The sequence below is a fragment of the Gorilla gorilla genome, chromosome 8 (genome assembly GCF_029281585.2).
Source record: "Gorilla gorilla gorilla isolate KB3781 chromosome 8, NHGRI_mGorGor1-v2.1_pri, whole genome shotgun sequence".
NCBI classification, from domain to species: domain Eukaryota; kingdom Metazoa; phylum Chordata; class Mammalia; order Primates; family Hominidae; genus Gorilla; species Gorilla gorilla.
In genome coordinates, this window is record NC_073232.2 from 35,857,842 (window position 1) to 35,882,713 (window position 24,872).

At 44.8% G+C, this 24,872-nt stretch overlaps 1 protein-coding gene across 2 annotated transcripts in view; it reads right to left on the reverse strand.

Annotated features, from left to right (window-relative positions):
* Positions 1–577: 577 nt before the first annotated feature.
* Positions 578–24,872, reverse strand: part of LOC101146781 (amyloid beta A4 precursor protein-binding family B member 1-interacting protein-like) — a 40,499-nt gene continuing 16,204 nt past the window's right edge. For both annotated transcript variants that reach the window (XM_055353329.2, XM_055353330.2), the window contains 3 exons: positions 4,820–5,022; positions 3,811–3,914; positions 578–927 (listed from right to left, as the gene is read on the reverse strand). In XM_055353329.2, coding sequence (XP_055209304.1) covers positions 586–927; positions 3,811–3,914; positions 4,820–4,856 — 483 coding nt within the window. In that variant the 5' untranslated portion in view covers positions 4,857–5,022 and the 3' untranslated portion in view covers positions 578–585. The remainder of the gene's footprint in view (positions 928–3,810; positions 3,915–4,819; positions 5,023–24,872) is intronic.

Below are 24,872 nucleotides of genomic sequence, written 5' to 3' on the forward strand. Positions count from 1 at the left end.
ACAGCTTACTTTTCCCCAAATATTAAAACATACCATTAATTACCTTCCTTAATTTTAAGAAAATAGCCTTTTAGCCCATCAGAAGCCAATTTGAAAGAGAAGAGATACAGGTAACAAAAGGCTAGGATAAACTGGGCAGTAAATGTATCTCTCAGGGAAAACCTTCCAGATTGAAATACACATCAATAAGATTGCTTTTACCTGGTCCTACATTCTTTTTTACAGGATACTAACAGCATTGTAATAATAGAGAATTCAAAAACTATCTAAAGACTATTTTTTTAAATTACTGTTATTCAAGCATTAAAAAAGCAAAACCAAAACATCCTGTGTCCAGAGCTCCAATCAATCAAGCAACGGGAATCTCAAAGCAAGGGAACAGGCTCTGCTGGTCATATTTTCTCGTTTTCCTCTCTCGATTTTCCTGAAAATTCTGAAGGTCACAGAGGTAGAGACGAAAATCTAAGATCACCAAGACTTAAGAAGGCATGGGATGGTGAAAGCTATTTTTAATTATAGTATTGACCTCAAGATCGACTGACCCAATAATCCTTATAGAAATACTGTAGGAAGAACGTTTAACTTTTATGCATTTATTTTATTCACTTGCTGCTTCCGAACATTGATGCTTCGTGTCTCTTGCGGGGGTGGGGCATAGGAGGCCTCTTGGCCACTGCGGGGGGAGGGAGCACGAAGTCCAGGGGCGGCGGGAGCTCTGGGTCGTCCAGGGGTGGTGGCTGTGGCGGCAGGAAGTAGTCTGGCAGGGCGGGGAAGCCCCTGCCGCCTGTGTTCTTGGCCTTGGGGGGCGTGGCGGGGCTGCTGCTGGTGTCCCAGGACCTCTGCACCAGAGGAAGCGGGGCAGGCTGGACTTGGGGCCGTGCGGGGCCCAGGGTGCTCCTGGCGGTTCCCGAGGGCTGGCTTCTTATCCTGCAACCAAGCGATAGCAGCATTCATTATTTTAAAATTTTTGAAATTTTAAATGTACTGTTATTAATTAATGGAGACAGGGTCTCACTCTGTCGCCCAGGCTGAGTGCAATGGCGCGATCTGGGCTCACTGCAGCCTCGATCTCCTGAGCTCAAGCGATCCTCCCGCCTCAGTCTCGTGAGTAGCATTCTTTATTCTTGACAAAACAGCCCCAGTGGACAGGACCATGCCATAGATAGGCGAGGTCTCTGTCTGCCCCCTGGGGAGCCTCCGCCCCCTCAGTCACTGAGACCCCTGGTTGTTCATGAGCTCATCTTCACTCTGGAATAGGGAAATGACTCTAAATGGCCTTTAATAATAATGATAATAATATTATTATTATCATTATTATTATTTATTATTATTATTATTGAGACGGAGTCTTGCTCTGTCACCCAGGCTGGAGTGCAGTGGCGCCATCTCAGTTCACTGCAACCTCTGCCTCCTGGGTTCAAGCGATTCTCCTGCCTCAGCTTCCCGAGTAGCTGGGACTACAGGCGCTGGCCACCACGTCCAGCTAATTTTTGTATTTTTAGTGGAGATGGGGTTTCACCATGTTGGTCAGGCTGGTCTTGAACTCCTGACCTCATGATCTGCCTGCCTCTGACTCCCAAAGTGCTGGAATTACAGGCACGAGTCACCGCACCTGGCTTTTTTTTTTTTTTTTTTTTTTTTTTTTTTTTTTTTTTTGTGACAGGATCTCGCTGTGTCACCCAGGCTGGAGTGCAGTGGTGCAAGCTCGACTCACTGCAACTTCTGCCTCTAGGGCTCAGTGATCCTCATGCCTCAGCCTCCTGAGTTGCTGGGATGACAAGCATGTGCCACCATGCCCAGCTAATTTTTGCATTTTTTGTAGAGATAGTTTTTTGCCATGTTGCTCAGGCTCATCTCCAACTCCTGGGCTCAAGTGATCTGCCCACCTCGGCCTCCCAAATAACAGGTGTGAGCCACCTCACCCGGACAGTTTACCTTTTCTCAACTGCAGGAAAGTTAGCTGGTTCACCGGGTATAAAATGAGCCCTGTAGTCCCTATTATGACCTGTGTCTCAGATTGTGATGACATCAAATGAGATATATATATATGAGTTCTAAAAAGAAAAATTATCAGCATGCTTTTGGTAGAAACCAGAACGCTAAATTTGGCTAAAGTCTATTAGAGGCATAGCCCTTCCTCTGCCAGTACTGGCATAGATAATAATAATTTGTATTTATATAATGAAACGTCCCCAGGCAGCTGGATTGAATCCCTCTGTTTTAGTGGTAATTATCATTCCAGTTTACATTTCATCAGGGTTCCAGTTTATTTCTTCCTCTGCGTAATAGTTTCTTACCACTGAAGATTAAATCTGGAAATTTTTTTTCTAACAAAGTGCCTTGTGATTTAGTTTCTATTTTATTTAGTTTATTTACTTAGCATGATAAGCTAATTAACTGTCAATGTACTTTTTCCTTTTTAAAAAATTTCTGAGCAGGTAGCTTGGGTATTGATGTCCACATATAGTTAAGTGATTTCTATTCTGGGATTCTTTTATTTCTTTCAGCATTTTTAAATGCTTTCCTTTGATTGGCATTGTAGAAATAATGAAAATAGTAATAGCTGACAGCACATTGCATGACAAGTGCAGGCTTGAGAAGATAATGAGAACATTAAAGAAATACAACTTTACAGACCTGCAGTGGTTGTCAAAATTATAAGAAGTTCAATAAATACTAAGATGTAATTGTTTTCACCACTGACTGATGGACAAAATGAAGGGGTGAAAGAAGTGAAAAATTGCTAAAGTGAAGCACCCTGCCTGTCCTAGCTGGGTGATATGCTATTGTCACAGTTATTTAAGGTTGTTTTGAATCACATGTGAGAAATACTTAACAGAATTTATACAGTCAACTGAGAGGTTTTGAACTAGATTAGTAACTAAATCATAATTATTAACTATGATTTTAAGATAGATTTAAGTGAATCCTCATTGACCTATTTGGTTGAAAAAATGCTATGGAGGATGTCATACCTGTTGGCCATTATTTTACAATGTATTTTCTCCTCCATCACCCTGAGGATGTATGTAGGACATTAATGGGGAAAATAGAAAATGCACATTTTTAGTGTAACCCTTTTTTATCTTTTTTTAAGGCAAGGTCTTTTTTATATCATGTAGGCTGGAGTGCAGTGGTGTGATCACAGCTCACTGCAGCCTTGAAATCCTGGGCTCAAGCAATTCAAACACCTCAGCCACCCAAGTAGCTAGGACCACAAGTGCACACCACCAAGCCTGGCTAATTTTTTAATTTCTTGTAAAGATGAGCCCTTGTTCTGTCGCCCAGGCTGGTCTGGAACTCCGGAGCTCAAGCAATTCTCCTGTTTCGGCCTCCCAAAGTACTGGGATTACAGGTTTAAGCCACTGTACCCAACCTGTTTGCCTGTTTTCTCTCTCTCTCTCTTTTTTTTTTTTTTTTTTTTTTTTTGAGATGAAGTCTCGCTCTGTCGCCCCAGGCTGGAGCACAGTAGCGCGATCTCGGCTCACTGCAAGCTCCACCTCCCAGGTTCATGCCATTCCCCGGCCTCAGCCTCCCAAGTAGCTAGGACTACAGGCTCCCACCACCAAGCCCGGCTAATTTTTTTTCTTTTTTTGTATTTTTAGTAGAGACGGGGTTACCCCATGGTCTCGATCTCCTGACCTCGTGATCCGCCCGCATCAGCCTCCCAAAGTGCTGGAATTATAGGCGTGAGCCACCTCGTGTTTTCTATTTTTAAAAGAGCAGTTATTGGAACAATGCGAATGGTTGAGAACATGGGCTTTGGGGGACGGCTGGATGGAATGTATGTCAGCTGCTTGCTGGTTTTACCTTCCATGTTTCAGCATGTGTTTGGGCCTTTTCCAGAACAGCACTGACAGAATGTGCAGCCTGGGGCATCTGTCCATTGGGCTTGGTGATGCCTTTTATAGGTCCTGAGAGGGAGGAAGTGAGAAAAGAAGAGTGAGCAAAGAATTTTCAACATTCTTGAAAGTTAATCTGAAAATACAAAGCAGTTTACATCTATAAAGCAAAGAAAGATACTTCCTGGCTACTTCTTACAAAAAATAAACAAATAAATAAAAACAAAGTAAAGAGAGCAATTCACAGGCATGACATGGTACACAAAACCGTATGAAAAATCTGAGGTTCTGTGACAAAACTTTATATGAGATTCAGCAAAAGATTCAGGAAGGTGAGTAGGGTATTTGATAAAGCCCACTGAGGAGGGTCTGGATTAACTGGGATCGTGGAGAGGAATAGTATGTTTTACTTTTGAAAACCTTTCAATAATTGAAGAATAAACCTTGAAAACCAATTTTCTTTCAAAAAAATTGTATTGTTGATTTCCTTAAAATGTATTTATCTAGTTTCATACCGTGCTGAGTACAGGAACAATGTTTGAACATTGTCCTCAACAAAGAGTATATTGGGCTGAGTGCCGTGGCTCACGCCTCTAATCCCCACACTTCGGGAGGCCGAGGCAGACAGATCACGAGGTCAGGAGCTCGAGACCATCCTGGCCAACATGGTGAAACCCTGTATCTACTAAAAATACAAAAATTAGCTGGGCGTGGTGGCACATGCCTGTAGTCCCAGCTACTCAGTAGGCTGAGGCACAAGTGTCACTTGAACCTGGGAGGCGGAGGTTGTAGTGAACCGAGATCACACAACTGCTCTCCAGCCTGGTGACAGGGTGAGACTCAGTCTCAACAACAGCAACAACAACAACAACAACAAAAGAGTACATTGGACACAGAAACAATGGAAAAATCTGGAATTAGATGTGAGTTTTTTTGTTTTCCCCAAAAGTCCTGGTATTACGGTTTTATTTTCTTGCCTTTTAATTTGTCCTTTTGACACAAAGCTTGACTCATGGAAGGTCTGCAGTTGTTAGAGAATTAGATAGAGGAAGCTCTACGTTGATTTCTTGGCTCCTTAGAAAGGATCCCGCCAAGGTTGGCCGCCTCTCCACACCCGGGCTGTTTCTCCTTCAAGTGAATTGCTGCCCAGCCCACACCAGAAGGTCTTCTGCTCCTCTCCCTGTGAATGCAGAGATGCTTTAGCCATGCTCAGCACCACTGTTCTGTTTAATATTCACAAACTGCCTGTTTATTTCTTCTGCTAGTTTTCCAGTAATTTGAGAAACCTATTAATCTACATGACAAAGAATGACTTCAGGAGATTAGGAAAAAAGCAAAAAAGAAGGCAGTGGGGAATATTTGGCTGGGTTCTGGTGGCTCATTCCTGTAATCACAGCCCTAGGGGAGGCCAAGGCAGGCGCATCACTTGAGGTCAGGAGTTCAAGGACAGACTGGCCAATTTGGTGAAAGCCAGTCATTACTAAAAATACAAAAAATTTAGTTGGGCATCGTGACCCACGCCTCTAATCCCAGCTACTTGGGAGGCTGAAGCAGGAGGATCACATGAACTCAGGAAGCAAGGGTTGCAGCGAGCTGACATCGCAACATAGCATTCCAGCCTGGGTGACAGAATGAGACTCAGTCTCAAAAAAAAGAATGATACTCAGGGGAAAATGGTGGGAAGGGGGAGAAAGATAAGAGACTACAAATTGGATTCCGTGTGCACTGCTTGGGTGATGGGTGCAACAAAATCTCACAAATCTCCACTAAAGGAGTTACTCAATAACTAAATACTACCTGTTTGCCAAAAATTTATGAAAAGAAAAATTAAAAATTTTTTTTAATTGTGACAATTGAGTGTCGTACTTTCAAGTTACAAAGGCACATCTATCATGAGGAGTAATTATTCCAATGTTTAAAGAAATGAAAAGAACAACCAGAGTTTAAATAGAAAAGCTGTCAGCATTTCATCTACAGCAATGAAATCTGTAGCATGCATTTTGTATTTTGAAACTTAGTTTTCAGCCAGCCTAGGGGAAGAAGAGGAGGAAACAGAACTGGGCATTGGGGTAGGTAGGAGGAAAGTAAGAAACCGGCTGGAAACAGCAGGGAAAGAAGAAGGGATCAGGACTCGAGGCAGAGCCAGTCCTCTTGGTTGGGGCCTGGGCATAGGAAAGCAAACTCCAAGCAGGAGGAAGGAGCCCCAGGCTGTGGATGCCTCTGGGGGAACTTGGGTCAGCAACGGCCAGAGGAGCTCCTGAACTTAAGCAGTATCTGCCGCCTCCCTACCTTCGGGTGTCTTCTGGTGGCCAATGTGCTGCTGTCAGGACTCTTGCTGGTTCCCAAATTTGACTGGGCAGCCTCCAAAGCAGTGGAGTCCAGCGCTACTGCTTCCTCTGCCTCGTGAATCTCAGAGCTGCAGGACAGCTTCACCCATCACACCCTCAGATAGCCCCACTTGTGGCTGGCATTGGGGGACAGCATGTTCTGGGCACCTCTGCTCCTGTATATCGCGGCCTGCATCTTTGCAGTCTGCATGCTGGTAGACGTCAGAGCCACAGGCTGGCTCTGTGAACCCTTGTGCCAATTGGGGCTGGCTTTGGTGCATATGCAACAGTTCAGTGTCGGCCCCATGGGGCACCCCTACTCTTCTCAGGCAGCTTGGGTCTTCGCTTGCACCCAAGTCTGCAGGGCTTAACACGTATCACCTCTTCCTGGCAAAAGCATGGCTGGCACGGGCAGCCCTGGGCCATGAGGTGGCACTGCGCTAGCAGCCCGCACCCCGTGTCACCCCCGTACTCTGAGCTGACTTGTCTGCTAAAAAAAAACCTGCCAACCTGTCTGGTTTATTTTAGAAGGGCCTGGATGCAACAAGCCTGAGAGCTGTGGCTTGGGGAGGAGAGAGCAAAGATTCATCCTCCTTCCACCACTGCCCAACAACTGAAAACCACCAACTGAGGACCACCAACTGAAGAGAAACAACTGAGGGTACCAACTGAGGGCACTAACCAAAGGCAACCAATGAGGACACCCACTGAAGGCCACCAAGTGAAAGCCAGTGGCCCTGCCAACCAGACTGTATCCTGGTTAGAGGAAACAATCAGGCCCAGAATCCTCTGCATGTGTCCCCCCAACTTGGAATTCAGAGCTCAAGCATCAGGTTCGTAAGGCCCCGCCCTGCCAGCGGACTCACCCCACCTCATTTATTGCTGGCTGCTAGGAGCTTTCAGGTTGCTCACTGTGATGAAGTTCCTAGGGATCATCACCTTACAATGAATTATGCTAAAATTACTGAAACCAAATCTGCCTCATGTACTATCTGGGATTCATAGAACCCCACTTTCCCCCATAACCTCTGAAATTTTTGCAAACTAAAAAAAGACAAATTTCTGCAGCTGCTTTCAGAAAAACACATTGCTATGAGCTATGCCTACACTATAATGTCAAATGATATTTCATATATATATATACATATATATTCAATCCACACATATTCCATTTACATTTTTGAAAATAACACATGTATTCAATCAAATTAACAAGAGTAATAGAAGACATTTTCTAAAATGTATACACTAAGTATATCACAGTTTTCTAGTGATCATTTTGATATGGCAACTTAGAATCTATGGCTTCAACACACAAAGAGGCTTACATAAGAGAAAAGCACCACATAATTCAAGATTTGAAATGTGATCATCATTGCTACTTTTAACTGGCAATTACCCACTAAATGTATTGTAAACTCCTTTGTGACTATGGCGACTCATTTAATCTTTGTGATCCTTGGTCTGATTTTCTCAAAAAGATGAGTAACACCATTTTATAAACTTGTTCTAAAAATTAAATGATAGAAAAATAATCCTTCTCTATATATTGAACACTAACAAAATTATAGGCATTGTGTCCAGATTTTTGCACACTTACCTTATCGAAGCCTCATAACAACCCTATCTTTTAAATTACAGGCATTTTGTCCACCCAAATTTTTACTCATTTACCTTATGGAAGCCTCATAAGAATCCCCTCTTTTATAGATAAGCAAAGTGAGGTTCTGAGGAGTTAAAAACACATTCATGATCACATCCTAATGAGTGTTGGAACTTGGATTCAACTCCAGTTCTCTCTGATGCCAAAGGTGGTGCAAACTTAATGAAGACCAAGTTATACCCAGTACATGGAGGGATCAAACATGTGAATTCCCTTTCTCTATCCTCTTATGTGTGAATTTCAATGGCTTTCACAGCCTCAGAACAATCCTAAACTCCCGCCCAGGTTGCCTTGCAGTCATTCCCTTCTTCTTGGAAATGACTGGGAATCTGCATATTTAGACCACAAGCATCTCCTTAGAAACAGGTTTGTTGAACAAGGAATGAAATTTTTGGCCTAGGATGGTGACTGACGCCTATAATCCCAGTACTTAGGGAAGCTAAGGTGAGCAGATCACCTGAGGTCAGGAGTTCGAGACCAGCCTGACCAACATGGTGAAACCCCATCTCTCCTAAAAAGAACAACATTGGTCAGGCCTGATGGCGCATGCCTCTAATCCCAGCTACACAGGAGGCTAAGGCAGGAGAATCGCTTGAACCCAGGAGGCAGAGGTTATAGTGACCTAAATTATAGGTATTGTGTCCAGATTTTACACACTTACCTTATAGAAGCCTCATAGAAACTCTCTCTTTTAAATTACAAACATTTTTGCCTTGGTTTTTACACACCTTATGGAAGCCTCATAACAATCACATCTTTAATAGATGAGAAAACTGAGGCTTTGGATGCCTCTGGGGGAAACGTGGGCCATCAGCAGCCAGAGGAGCTCCCGAATCTAAACAGTATCCATCGCCTCCCTACCTTTCGGCGTCTTCTGGTGGCCAATGTGCCGCTGTCAGGACACTCACTGGCTCCCAAATTCGATTGGGCAGCCTCCAAAGCAGTGGGGTCCTGCGCTACTACCACCTCCACTTCGTGGATCTCAGAGCTGCAGGAAAGCTTCACCCACCACACCCTGAGATAGCCCGATTGCGGCTGGCACTGGGGGACAGCGTGTTCCGGGTGCCTGTGGTCCTGTATATCGCAGCCTGCGCCTTCACTGTATGCACACTCGTAGATGTCAGAGCCACAGGCTGGCTCTGCAGAACGCCTTTGCCAGCCCTGACTGGGGCTGGCTTTGGTGCACATGCGACAGTTCAGTGTGGGCCCCATGGGGCACCCGTGCTCTTCTCAGGCAGCTTGGGCCTTCGCTTGCCCCCACGACTGCAGAGCTCAACACCTATCGCCTCTTCCTGGCAAAGGCATGGCTGGCACGGGCAGCACTGGGCCATGAGGCGACACTGCACTAGCATCCCGCACCCCGCTTCACCCCTGTACCCTGAGCTGACTTGTCTGCTAAAAAAATCCTGCCATCTGTCTGGTTTATTTCAGAAGGGCCTGGAGGCAACAAGCCTGAGAGCTGTGACTGGGGGAGGAGAGAGCACAAATGGATTCATCCTCCTCCCACCACTGCCCAACAACTGAAGACCACCAACTGAGGACCACCAACTGAAGAGCACCAACTGAAGGGCACCAACTGAAGAGAAACAACTGAGGGCACTAAACGAAGGCAACCCACTGAAGGCCACCAAGTGAAGGCCAGTTGTCCTGCCAACCAGAACGCATCCTGGTTCTGGGGGAACAATCAGGGCCAGAATCTCCTGCATGCATCCCCACAAACTTCGGACTTGAGAGCACAGGCACACAGCTCACAAGGCCCCGCCCTGCCAGCGGCCCCACCCCACCTTTCATTCATTGCTGGCTGCTGGGACCTTTCAGGTTTCTCACTGTGAAGAAGTTCCTAGGGATCATCACCTTACAATGAATGATGCTAAAATTACTGAAACCAAATCTGCCTCACGCAGTGTCTGGGATTCCTAGAAACCTCTTTCCCACATAATCTCTGAAACATTAACAAACTGGAAATAAGAGAGATTTCTGCAGGTGCTTTCAGAAAAAAACATTGCCATGAGCTAAGCCTACTCTATAATAAAGTCAAATCATATTTCATATGTACACATAGATATCCAATCCACATTTACATTTTTGAAAATAACACATATGTTGAATCAAATTAACAAAACTAACACAGGAAATTTTCTAAAATTTACACACTAAGTACATCACATTTTTCTAATGATCACTTTGATGGAGCAACTTAGAATCTGTGGTTACATAACATCAAGAGGATTATAGAAGAGAAAACCATAAAATAATACACAATTTTCAATGTGATCATCGTTGCTACTTTTAACTAGAAATTACCCAGTGAATACATTGTGAACTGCTTTTTGACTTTGGTGATCTATTTATTCTTTCTGGTTATTGGTTTGATTGTCTAAGATATATGAGTATCACCAATCTTATAAACTCGCGCTAAAAATTAAATGAGAAAAAATAATCCTCCTTCTCCATACACTGAACATTTAAAAAATTACAGGTATTGTGTCCAGATTTTTAAACACTTACCTTACAGAAGCCTCATAGAAACCCTCTCTTTTAAGTTACAAGCATTTTGCCATGGTTTTTACACACTTACCTTATGGAAGCCTCATAACAATCACATCTTTTACAGATGAGAAAACTGAGGCTTTGGATGCCTGTGAGGGAATCTTGGACCAGCCATAGCCAGAGAATCTTCTGAATTTAAGCAGTATCTTTTGCCTCCCTACCTTTTGGTGTCTTCTGGTGGCCAATGTCCCGCTGTCAGGTCCCTCGCTGCCTCCCAAATTTGACTGGGCAGGCTCCAAAGAAGTGGAGTCTGGCACTACTGCCACCTCCACTACGTGGATCCCTGAGGTGCAGGACGGCTTCACTCACCACACCCTGAGCTGGCCCCGCTTGTGGCTGGCACTGGGGGAGAGCGAGTTCCGGGTGCCTCTGCTCCTGTATATCACAGCTTGTGCCTTCGCTGTCTGCACACTCGTAGATGTCAGAGCCACAGGATGGCCCTGCAGAACCCTTGTGCCGGCCCTGACTGGGGCTGGCATTGGTGCACATGCGACAGTTCAGTGTGGGCCCCATAGGGCACCCCTGCTCTTCTCGCACACCTTGGGCCTTCGCTTGCCCCCAAGTCTGCAGAGCTCAACACCTATTGCCTCTTCCTGACAAAGGCATGGCTGGCACGGGCAGCCCTGGGCCATGGGGAGGCACTGCACTAGCATCCCAGACAGTGCATCACCACCATACCCTGAGCTGACTTGTCTGAAAAAAAAACCTGCCAACCTGTCTGGTTTATTTTAGAAGGGCCTGGATGCAACAAGACTGAGAGCTGTGACTGGGGGAGGAGAGAGCACAAACGGATTCATCCTCCTTCCACCACTGCCCAACAACTGAAGACCACCAACTGAGGACCACCAACTGAAGAGCCAACTGATGGTACCAACTGAAGGCACTAACCCAAGGCAACCAATGAGGACACCCACTGAAGGCCACCAAGTGAAGGCCAGTTGTCCTGCCAACCAGAACGCATCCTGGTTCAGAGGAAACAATCAGGGCCAGAATCCCCTGCATGCATCCCCACAAACTTGGAACTTGAGAGCACAAGCTCATGGCTCACAAGGCCCCACCCTTTCAGTGGCCCCATCCCACCTTTCATTCATTGCTGGCTGCTGGGACCTTTCAGGTTTCTCACTGTGAAGAAGTTCCGAGGGATCATCCCTTACAATGAATGATGCTAAAATTACTGAAACCAAATGTGCCTCACGCAGTGTCTGACATTCATAGAACCCCCTTTCCCCCATAATCTCTGAAACATTAACAAACTAGAAAGAAGAGTGATTTCTTCAGGTGCTTCCAGAAAGAAACATTGCCATGAACTAAGCCTACTCTATAATATCCAGTCATATTTCATATATACACATATAAGTCCAATCAATATACATTCCATTTACGTTTTTGAAAATAACACATATTTACAATCAAATTAACAAGACTAACGGAAGAAATTTTCTAAAATTTACACACTAACTACATCACATTTTTCTAATGATTGTTTTGATAGAGCAACTTACAATATATGGTTTCAAAACACCAAAAGGATTATGTAAGTGAAAACTACCACATAATACAAAATTTTCAATGTGATCATCATTGCTACTTTTAACTAGAAATTACACAGTGAATGCACTGTGAACTGCTGTGTGACTTTGGTGATCTATTTATTCTTTCTGATCATTGGTTTCATCGTCTAAGAAATATGAGTATCACCAATTTTATAAACTGGCTCTGAAAATTAGATGAGAGAAAATAATCCCCTTTCCATATACTGAACACTGAAAAAATCATAGGCATTGTGTCCAGATTTTTACACACTTACTTTATAGAAGCCTCATAGAAACCCTCTCTTTTAAGTTACAAGCATTTTGCTATGGTTTTTACACACTTACCTTATGGAAGCCTCATAACAATCACATCTTTTACAGATGAGAAAACTGAGACTTTGGATGCCTCTGCAGGAATCTGGAGCCAGCAACGGCTAGAGGAGTTCCTAAACTTCAGCAGTATCTGTCACCTCCCTACCTTTGGGCGTCTCCTGGTTGTTAACGTGCTGCTGTCCAGGTCCCTCGCTGGCTCCCAAATTCGATTGGGCAGGTTCCATAGCAGTGGAGTCTGGCGCTAGGGCCACCACCACCTCGTTGATCTCAGAGCTGCAGGACGGCTTCACCCACCACACCCTGAGGTGGCCCCACTTGAGGCTGGCATTGGGGACAGAGTGTTCCGGGAGCCTCTGCTTCTGTATATCGCAGCCTGCGCCTTCGCTGTCTGCACATTTGTAGGCATCAGAGCCACAGGCTGGCTTTGCAGAACGCTTGTGCCGGCCCTGACTGGGGTTCGCTTTGGTGCACATGCGACAGTTCAGTGTGGGCCCCATAGGGCACCCCTGCTCTTCTTGGGCAGCTTGGGCCTTCGCTTGTCCCCAAGTCTGCAGAGCTCAACAACTATCACCTCTTCCTGGCAAAGGCATAGCTGGCACGGGCAGCCCTGGGCCATGGGGCAGCACTGCGCTAGTAGCCCACACCCCGCATCAACCCCGTACCCTGAGCTGACTTGTGTGCTGAGAAAAACCTGCCAACCTGTCTGGTTTCTTTTAGAAGGGCCTGGATGCAACAAGACTCAGAGCTGTGACTAGGGGAGGAGAAAGCACAGTTTCATCCTCCTTCCACCACTACCCAACAACTGAAGTCCACCAGTTGAGGACCACCAACTGAAGAGAACCAACTGAGGGTACCAACTGAGGGCACTAAATGAAGGCAACCAATGAGGGCACCCACTGAAGGCCACCAAGTGAAGGCCAGTTGTCCTGCCAACCAGACCCCATCCTGGTTCAGAGGAAACAATCAGGTCCAGAATCCCCTGCATGCATCCCCACAAACTTGGAACTTGAGAGCAAAGGCACATGGCTGACAAGTTCACACCCTGCCTCCGCCCCCGCCCACCTTATCATTCATTGCTGGCTGCTAGGACCTTTCAGGTTTCTCAATGAGAAGAAATTCCTAGGGATCATCGCCTTACAATGAATGATGCTAAAATTCCTGAAACCAAATCTGCCTCATGCAGTGTCTGGGATTCCTAGAACTGCCTTTCCCCCATAATCTCTGAGACATTAACACACTAGAAATAAGAGTGATTCCTGCAGGTGCTTTCAGAAAAAAATATTGCCATGAGCTGAGCCTACCCTATAATATCAAGTCATATTTCATATGTACACGTAGATATCCCATCCACATATATTGGATTTGTATTTTTGAAAATGACACAGATGTTTAAATTAACAAGACTAACAGAAGAAATTTTCTAAAATTTACACACTAAGTACATCACATTTTTCTAAGAATCACTTTGATAGAGCAGCTTAGAATCTATGCTTTCAACAAAGCCAGAGGCTTATGAAAGAGAAAACCACCACATAATATGAGATTTTCAATGTGATCATCATTGCTACTGTTAACTAGAAATTACCCAGTAAATGTATTGTGAGCTGCTTTGTGACTATGGTGATTTATTTAGTCTTTCTGATCATTGATTTGATTGTCTAAGAAATACCTGTCCCAATTTTATAAACTTGGTCTAAAAATTAGTGGTGTAAAAAAAGAAAGATAATCATCCTTCTCCACCTATTGAACACTTACAAAATTGTAGACATTGTGTCCAGACTTTTACACACTTACCTTATAGAAGCCTCATACTAACCTTCTCTTTTAAATTACAAGCATTTTGCCATGGTTTTTACTCACTTACCTTATGGAAGCCTCAGAATAACCTTCTCTTTTAAATTACAAGCATTTTGCCATGGTTTTTACACACTTACCTTATGGAAGCCTCGTAACAATCACATCTTCTATAGATGAGCAAACTGAGGCTCAGACGAGTTAAAAACACATTCACCATCACATCATAAAGAGTGATGGAACTGGGATTCAAATCCAGTTTTCTCTGATGCCAAAAATGGTGCATGTTAAGGAGAACCAAGTTATACTCAGAACATAGAGGGATCAAAACATGTGGATTCTCTTCTCTACTCCCTCCTCTGTGAATTTCAATGGCTTGCACTGCCTCAGAACAATCCTAAACTCCCTCCCAGGTTGCCTTGCAGTGGTTCCCTTTTTCTTGGGGATGATGAGGAATCTGCATATTTAGACCACAAGCATCACCTTTTAACAGGTGTGGTGATCAAGAAATGAAATTTGCTAGGCCGTATGTTACTAAGTGTGAATTGTCCATCTTCTCTGCAATAAATAAAGGGGCTATTCCATGTAAAAAATCACACATCCACTGAATTTGCGCAGAAAGATTTGGAACTATGCTGCAGGAGCATCTTACTGACAGCTGCGCAGGAAAACCAGCCAAAACACACAAAGCAGGAGCAGCTCCCAAGGCCTGGTGTGGTGGTTCTTGCCTGTCATCCCAACAAAGTGGGAGGCCAATGTGGGTGAATCACTTGAGGCCAAGGTTTGAGACCAGCCTGGGCAACACAGTGAGACCCTGTCTCTACAAAACATCATTTCTTCTTATTAGAATGAAGAAGAGTACCTCTAACCCTCAGCCATTACTTTAGGAGAGAGAGCTCTGCTCTAGAACTCAAGATATGAAATTGGGAGTCCCAATGTGGCTACTTAAGTTTGTCAGACATGTCCTCTACCATAATGAAATCTGTGGCATCCTTTTTGTATTTTGAAAACTTAGTTTTGACAGGCCTAAGAAAAGAAGAAGAGGGCCCAGAAGTCGGCATTTGGGCAGGGCAATGAAAAGTAACCAGCTGGATGCAACATGGAAAGAAGAAGGGGTCAGGAGTCGAGTCAGAGCGAGTCCTCTTGCTTAGGGCCTGGGCCTAGGAAAGCGAACTAGGGGCAGGAGGGAGGAACCCTAGGCTGTGGATGCATCTGGGGGGAACCTTGGGAAAGCAAGGCCAGAGGAGCTCCTGAGGCCAAGCAGTATCTGTCGCCTCCCTACCTTTTGGCGTCTTCTGGTGCCAATGTGCTGCTAGTCAAGGCTGCCGAATCAGGCTGGGCAGGCTCCAAAACAGTGGAGTCTGGCGCTACTCCCACCGCCACCTCGTGGATCTCAGAGCTGCTGGACGGCTCCCAACACCGCACCCTGAGCGGGCCCCGATTGGGGCTGGCATTAAGTGACAGCGTGTTCCGGAGCCTGCGCCTTTGCTGGCCACCCACTCATAGATGTCAAAGCCTCAGGACCACTCCGCAGAAGCCCTGCGCCGGCCCTGTCTGGGGCTGGCTTTGGGGCACATGCGACAGGTCAACTTGGTCCCCATTGGACAACTCTGCTCTTCTCAGGCAGCTTGGGCCTTCACTTGTCCCCACGACTGCAGAGCTGAGCACCTGCCACCTCTCCCCAGGAAAAGCAATGAAATGCCACCAACTGAAGGCACCCACTGAAGGCACTAACTGAAGGCCGATTACCCTGCCAACCAGATCGTGTCCTGCTTAGGAGGAACCAATCAGGCCTTGAGTTTCCCCCAAGTGCTGCCCTTCCATTTGTGACGTGCTGTGCGAGTCCAGGCACTGACTCACAAGGCTCCGCCCCCACAGCTGCCCGTCCCATCTTTCATTTATTAGTAGCTGGTAGCAACTTTCAGGTTTCCTCTCTGTGAATTATGAATATGAATTATGCGAAAATTACTCTATACCAGTGTATCCCATGCACTATCTGACATTCAAAGACCCACCTTGACCCATCGCCTCTGATTTTTTTGGAAACTAGAAAAAATACAAGGTTCGGCAGCTGTTTTCAGAAGAAAACATTGCCATGAGCTAAGATTACTCTATGATGTCAAGTCTTATTTCATATATCAATACATATTCATATTCATAATCCAAAACGCACATATTCAGTCAAATTAACAAGACTAACAGTGGAAATTTTCTAAAATTTATACACTAAGTACATCACACTTTTCTAATGATCACTTTGATAGAGCAACTTAGATTCTATGGTTTCCACAAATGAAGAGGCTCATGGAAGAGAAAACCACCACATAATATAAGATTTTCAATGTAATCATCATTGTAGCAATTACCCAGTAAATATATTGTGAACTGCTTTGTGAGTATGGTGATTTATTTGAACTTATTGATCCTTTGATTATCTTAAAAATATAAATATTGCTAATTGTATAAACTTGTTCTAAAAATTAAAGGAGAGAAAAATAATCCTTCATATATTGCACAATCACAAAATTAAAGGCATTGTGTCCAGATTTTTACACACTTACCTTATTGAAGCCTCATAAGAACCCCGTCTTTTAAATTACAGGCATTATTCCCAGATTTTTACACACTAATCTTATGCAAGCTTCATAAGAATCGCATCTTTTAGAAATGAGCAAACTGAGGCTCAGAGGATTTAAAAACTCATTCACCATCACTTTGTAATGATTGTTGGAACTGGGATTCAAATCCAGTTCTCTCTGACACCAAAGGTGGTGCACCTTCATGAAGACCATCTTATACCCCACACATGGAGGGATCAAAACATGTGGATTCCCTTTCTCTGCCCTCTTATGGGTGAATTTCAATGGCTTTCATGGCCTCAGAACAATCCTAAACTCCCTCCCTGGTTGCCTGTAGTGGCCATCACTTCTTCCTTTTCATGATTAGAAATCTGCATCTTTGGACCACAAGCATCTATAAACAGTTGTTTTGATCAAGAAACACAATTTTCTAGGCCTTAGGTTACTAACTGTGAATTGTCTGGCTTCTCTGCAATAAACAAAAGGGCTCTTCCATGTAAAAATATCACAGGATCCACTGAATTTGTGCAGAAAGGTTTGGAACTATACTGCAGGAACATCTTACTGACAGCTGTACAGGAAGATTAGCTAAAACACACAAAGCTAGAGCACCTCCAAAGGCCAGGTGTGGTGGTTCTTGCTTATCATGCCAGCAAAGTGGGAGGCCAAGGTGGGTGGATCACTTAAAGCCAGGAGTTTGAGACCAGCCTGGGCAACACAGTGAGACCCTGTCTCTACAAAAAAAAATCTTTTTTTATTATTAAAATCAAGAAGAGTACTTCTGACCCTCTGACATTGCCTTAGGAGAGAGGGCTCTGGCCTAGAACTCAAGATATGAAATTGTGAGTCCCAGCGTAGCTACTTAAGTTTAAATACAAGAGCTGTCAGACATTTCCTCTACAGCAATGAAATCTGAAGCATAAATTTTGTATTCTAAAAACGTGGTTTTTGGACAGCCTAGGGGAAGAAGAAGAGTGCCCAGAACTGGGCATTGGGGTAGGTAGGAGGAAAGAAACCAGCTGGACACAGGAGGGAAAAAAGAAGGGGTGGGGAGGTGAGGCAGAGCCAGTCCTCCTGCTTGAGCCTGGGCTTAGGATAACAAACTAGGGGCAGAAGGGAGGAGCCCCAGGCTTTGGATGCATCTGGGGTAACTTTGGGCCAGCAGCAGCCAGAGGAGCTCCTAAACTTAAGTTGTATCTGAAGCCTCCTTACCTTTGGGCGTCTTCTGGTGGCCAAAGTACTGCAGTCAGGAACCTCGCTGGCTCCCAAATTCGATGGGACAGGCTCCAAAGCAGTGCGGTCCGGTGCTACTGCCACCTCCACTTCGTGTATCCCAGAGGTGCAGGACAGCTTCACCCACTGTACCCTGAGCTGGCCCCACTTGAGGATGGCATTGGGGGACAGTGTGTTCAGGGCGCCTCTGCTCCTGCAAATCGAGGCCTGTGCCTTCGCTGTCTGCATACTCGTAGACCTCAGAGCCACAGGCTGGCTCTGCAAAACGCTTGGACTGGCCCTGACTGGGGCTGGCTTTTGTGCACATGTGACAGATCAGTGTGGTCCCCATGGGGCACCCCTGTTCTTCCCTGGAAGCTTGGGCCTTTGCTCTCCCCAAGTCTGCAGAGCTCAACAACTATCGCCTTTTCCTGGCAAAGGCATGGCTGGCAAGGGCAGCCCTGGGCCATGGGGTGGCACTGCGCTAGCAGCCTGCACCTCTCGCCACCCACATACCCTGAGTTGACTTGTCTGCTAAAATATCCTGCCAACATCCCTGGATTATTTTAGAAGGGCCTAGATGCAACAAGCCTGAGAGCTGTGACTGGGGGAGGAGAGAGCACAAATGGATTCATCCTCCTTCTCCCACTGCCCAACAACTGAAGACCACCAACTGAGGACTACCAACTGAAGATAAAGAACTGAGGGTACCAAATGAGGGTACTAACCGAAGGCAACCAATGAGGGTGCCCACTGCAGGTCACCAAGTGAAGGCCTGTTGCCCTGCCAACCAGACCGCATCCTGGTTACAGGAAACAATCAGGCCCAGAATCCTTTGCATGTGTCCCCCCAACTTGGAATTGAGAGCTCAAGTACCAGGCTCACAAGGCCCCGCCCTGCCAGTGGACCCGCCCCACCTTTCGTCTATTGCTGGCTGCTAGGAGCTTTCAGGTTGCTCACTGTGATGAAGTTCCTAGGGATCATCACCTTACAATGAATGATGCTAAAATTACTGAAACCAAATCTGCCTCATGTACTATCTGAGATTCATAGAACACCCTTTCCCCTATAACCTCTGAGATTTTTACAAACTAGAAAAATGACAAATTTCTGCAGCTGCTTTCAGAAAAACACATTGCCATGAGCTACGCCTACACTATAATGTCAAATCATATTTCATAAATATATATATACACATATATATTCAATCCATACATACGCCATTTACATTTTTGAAAATAACACATGTATTCAATTAAATTAACAAGGGTAATAGAAGACATTTTCTAAAATTTATACACTAAGTATGTCACAATTTTCTAGTGATCATTTTGATACAGCAACTTAGAATGGCTTCAATAAAAAAAGAGGCTTACGTAAGAGAAAAGCATCACATAATTCAAGATTTGAAATGTGATCATCATTGCTACTTTTAACTGGCAATTACCCACTAAATGTATTGTGAACTGCTTTGTGACTATGGTGACTCATTTAATCTTTGCGATTCTTGGTTTGATTATCTCAAAAATATGAGTAACACCATTTTATAAACTTGTTCTAAAAATTAAATGAGAGAAAAATAATCCTTCTCTTTATATTGAACTCTTACAAAATTATAGACATTATGTCCAGTTTTTGCACACTTACCTTATTGAAGCCTCATAACAACCCTGTCTTTTAAATTACAGGCATTTTGTCCACCCAAATTTTTACTCATTTACCTTACGGAAGCCTCATAAGAATCCCCTCTTTTATAGATAAGCAAAGGGAGGCTCTGAGGAGTTAAAAACACATTCACGATCATGTCCTAATGAGTGTTGGAGCTTGGATTCAAATCCAGTTCTCTCTGACACCAAAGGTGGTGCAACTTAATGAAGACCAAGTTATACCCAGTACACGGAGGGATCAAAACATGTGGATTCCCTTTCTCTACGCTCTTATTTGTGAAATTCTATGGCTTTTTTTTTTGCCTCAGAACAATCCTAAACTCCCTCCCAGGTTGTCTTGCAGTCGTTCCCTTCTTCTTGGAAATGACTGGGAATCTGTATATTTAGACCACAAGCATCTCCTTAGAAACAGGTTTGTTGATCAAGAAATGAAATTTTTGGCTGGGGATGGAGGCTCAAGCCTGTAATCTCAGTACTTAGGGAAGCCAAGGTGAGCCGATCACCTGAGGTCAGGAGTTTGAGACCAGCCTGACCGATGTGGTGAAACCCCGTCTCTCCTAAAAAGGACAAAATTAGTAGGGCCTGATGGCACAAGCCTCTAATCCCAGCTACTCGAGAGGCTAAGGCAGGAGAATTGCTTGAACCCAGGAGGCAGAGGTTACAGTGACCTAAATTAAAGGTATCGTGTCCAGATTTTACACACTTACCTTACAGAAGCGTCAAAGAAATGCACCCTTTTAAATTACAAACACTTTTGCCATTTTTTTCACACATTTACCTCATGGAAGCCTCATAACAATCACATCTTTTACAGATGAGAAAACTGAGGCTTCGGATGCCTCTTGGGGAACATTGGGCCATCAGTGGCCAGAGGAGCTCCTGAACTTAAGTGGTATCCGTCGCCTCCCTACCTTTTGGCATCTTCTGGTGGCCAATGTGCTGTTGTCAGGACGCTCGCTGGCTCCCAAATTCAATGGTGCAGCTTCCAAAGCAGTGGGGTCCTGTGCTACTACCACCTCCACTTCGTGGATCTCAGAGCTGCAGGACAGCTTCACCCACCGCACCCTGAGCAGGCTCCACTTCTGGCTGGCATTCGGGGACAGCGTGTTCCGGGCATTTCTGCTCCTGTATATGGCGGCCTGCGTCTTTGCTGTCTGCACACTCATAGACATCAGAGCCACGGGCTAGCTCTGCAGAAACCTTGTGCAAGCCCTGATTAGGACTGGCTTTGGTGCATATGTGACAGTTCAGTGTGGACCCCATGGGGCACCCCTGCTCTTCTCCGGCAGCATGGGCCTTCACTAGCCCCCGAGTCTGCAGAGCTGAACACCTCTCGACTCTTCCTGGCAAAAGCATTGTTGGCACATGCAGCACTGGGGCATGGGGCAGCATTGTGCTAGCAGCCCTCACCCCATGTCACCCCCATATCCTGAGCTGACTTGTCTGCTAAAAAAAAAAACCTGCCAACATGTCCGGTTTATGTTAGAAGGGCCTGGCTGCAACAAGCCTGAGAGCTGTGACTGGGGGAGGAGACAGCACAAACAGATTCTTCCTCCTTCCAACACTGCCAACAACTGAAGACCACCAACTGAAGAGGACCAACTGAGGGCACTAAGTGAAGGCCATAAATGAAGGCAGGCAATGAAGGCCACCAAGTGAAGGCCAGTTGTCCTGCCAACCAGAACGCATCCTGGTTCAGAGGAAACAGTCAGGGCCAGAATCCCCTGCATGCATCCCCACAAACTTGGAACTTGAGAGCACAAGCTCATGGCTCACAAGGCCCCACCCTTTCAGTGGCCCCATCCCACCTTTCATTCATTGCTGGCTGCTGGGACCTTTCAGGTTTCTCACTGTGAAGAAGTTCCGAGGGATCATCCCTTACAATGAATGATGCTAAAATTACTGAAACCAAATGTGCCTCACGCAGTGTCTGACATTCATAGAACCCCCTTTCCCCCATAATCTCTGAAACATTAACAAACTAGAAAGAAGAGTGATTTCTTCAGGTGCTTCCAGAAAGAAACATTGCCATGAACTAAGCCTACTCTATAATATCCAGTCATATTTCATATATACACATATAAGTCCAATCAATATACATTCCATTTACGTTTTTGAAAATAACACATATTTACAATCAAATTAACAAGACTAACGGAAGAAATTTTCTAAAATTTACACACTAACTACATCACATTTTTCTAATGATTGTTTTGATAGAGCAACTTACAATATATGGTTTCAAAACACCAAAAGGATTATGTAAGTGAAAACTACCACATAATACAAAATTTTCAATGTGATCATCATTGCTACTTTTAACTAGAAATTACACAGTGAATGCACTGTGAACTGCTGTGTGACTTTGGTGATCTATTTATTCTTTCTGATCATTGGTTTCATCGTCTAAGAAATATGAGTATCACCAATTTTATAAACTGGCTCTGAAAATTAGATGAGAGAAAATAATCCCCTTTCCATATACTGAACACTGAAAAAATCATAGGCATTGTGTCCAGATTTTTACACACTTACTTTATAGAAGCCTCATAGAAACCCTCTCTTTTAAGTTACAAGCATTTTGCTATGGTTTTTACACACTTACCTTATGGAAGCCTCATAACAATCACATCTTTTACAGATGAGAAAACTGAGACTTTGGATGCCTCTGCAGGAATCTGGAGCCAGCAACGGCTAGAGGAGTTCCTAAACTTCAGCAGTATCTGTCACCTCCCTACCTTTGGGCGTCTCCTGGTTGTTAACGTGCTGCTGTCCAGGTCCCTCGCTGGCTCCCAAATTCGATTGGGCAGGTTCCATAGCAGTGGAGTCTGGCGCTAGGGCCACCACCACCTCGTTGATCTCAGAGCTGCAGGACGGCTTCACCCACCACACCCTGAGGTGGCCCCACTTGAGGCTGGCATTGGGGACAGAGTGTTCCGGGAGCCTCTGCTTCTGTATATCGCAGCCTGCGCCTTCGCTGTCTGCACATTTGTAGGCATCAGAGCCACAGGCTGGCTTTGCAGAACGCTTGTGCCGGCCCTGACTGGGGTTCGCTTTGGTGCACATGCGACAGTTCAGTGTGGGCCCCATAGGGCACCCCTGCTCTTCTTGGGCAGCTTGGGCCTTCGCTTGTCCCCAAGTCTGCAGAGCTCAACAACTATCACCTCTTCCTGGCAAAGGCATAGCTGGCACGGGCAGCCCTGGGCCATGGGGCAGCACTGCGCTAGTAGCCCACACCCCGCATCAACCCCGTACCCTGAGCTGACTTGTGTGCTGAGAAAAACCTGCCAACCTGTCTGGTTTCTTTTAGAAGGGCCTGGATGCAACAAGACTCAGAGCTGTGACTAGGGGAGGAGAAAGCACAGTTTCATCCTCCTTCCACCACTACCCAACAACTGAAGTCCACCAGTTGAGGACCACCAACTGAAGAGAACCAACTGAGGGTACCAACTGAGGGCACTAAATGAAGGCAACCAATGAGGGCACCCACTGAAGGCCACCAAGTGAAGGCCAGTTGTCCTGCCAACCAGACCCCATCCTGGTTCAGAGGAAACAATCAGGTCCAGAATCCCCTGCATGCATCCCCACAAACTTGGAACTTGAGAGCAAAGGCACATGGCTGACAAGTTCACACCCTGCCTCCGCCCCCGCCCACCTTATCATTCATTGCTGGCTGCTAGGACCTTTCAGGTTTCTCAATGAGAAGAAATTCCTAGGGATCATCGCCTTACAATGAATGATGCTAAAATTCCTGAAACCAAATCTGCCTCATGCAGTGTCTGGGATTCCTAGAACTGCCTTTCCCCCATAATCTCTGAGACATTAACACACTAGAAATAAGAGTGATTCCTGCAGGTGCTTTCAGAAAAAAATATTGCCATGAGCTGAGCCTACCCTATAATATCAAGTCATATTTCATATGTACACGTAGATATCCCATCCACATATATTGGATTTGTATTTTTGAAAATGACACAGATGTTTAAATTAACAAGACTAACAGAAGAAATTTTCTAAAATTTACACACTAAGTACATCACATTTTTCTAAGAATCACTTTGATAGAGCAGCTTAGAATCTATGCTTTCAACAAAGCCAGAGGCTTATGAAAGAGAAAACCACCACATAATATGAGATTTTCAATGTGATCATCATTGCTACTGTTAACTAGAAATTACCCAGTAAATGTATTGTGAGCTGCTTTGTGACTATGGTGATTTATTTAGTCTTTCTGATCATTGATTTGATTGTCTAAGAAATACCTGTCCCAATTTTATAAACTTGGTCTAAAAATTAGTGGTGTAAAAAAAGAAAGATAATCATCCTTCTCCACCTATTGAACACTTACAAAATTGTAGACATTGTGTCCAGACTTTTACACACTTACCTTATAGAAGCCTCATACTAACCTTCTCTTTTAAATTACAAGCATTTTGCCATGGTTTTTACTCACTTACCTTATGGAAGCCTCAGAATAACCTTCTCTTTTAAATTACAAGCATTTTGCCATGGTTTTTACACACTTACCTTATGGAAGCCTCGTAACAATCACATCTTCTATAGATGAGCAAACTGAGGCTCAGACGAGTTAAAAACACATTCACCATCACATCATAAAGAGTGATGGAACTGGGATTCAAATCCAGTTTTCTCTGATGCCAAAAATGGTGCATGTTAAGGAGAACCAAGTTATACTCAGAACATAGAGGGATCAAAACATGTGGATTCTCTTCTCTACTCCCTCCTCTGTGAATTTCAATGGCTTGCACTGCCTCAGAACAATCCTAAACTCCCTCCCAGGTTGCCTTGCAGTGGTTCCCTTTTTCTTGGGGATGATGAGGAATCTGCATATTTAGACCACAAGCATCACCTTTTAACAGGTGTGGTGATCAAGAAATGAAATTTGCTAGGCCGTATGTTACTAAGTGTGAATTGTCCATCTTCTCTGCAATAAATAAAGGGGCTATTCCATGTAAAAAATCACACATCCACTGAATTTGCGCAGAAAGATTTGGAACTATGCTGCAGGAGCATCTTACTGACAGCTGCGCAGGAAAACCAGCCAAAACACACAAAGCAGGAGCAGCTCCCAAGGCCTGGTGTGGTGGTTCTTGCCTGTCATCCCAACAAAGTGGGAGGCCAATGTGGGTGAATCACTTGAGGCCAAGGTTTGAGACCAGCCTGGGCAACACAGTGAGACCCTGTCTCTACAAAACATCATTTCTTCTTATTAGAATGAAGAAGAGTACCTCTAACCCTCAGCCATTACTTTAGGAGAGAGAGCTCTGCTCTAGAACTCAAGATATGAAATTGGGAGTCCCAATGTGGCTACTTAAGTTTGTCAGACATGTCCTCTACCATAATGAAATCTGT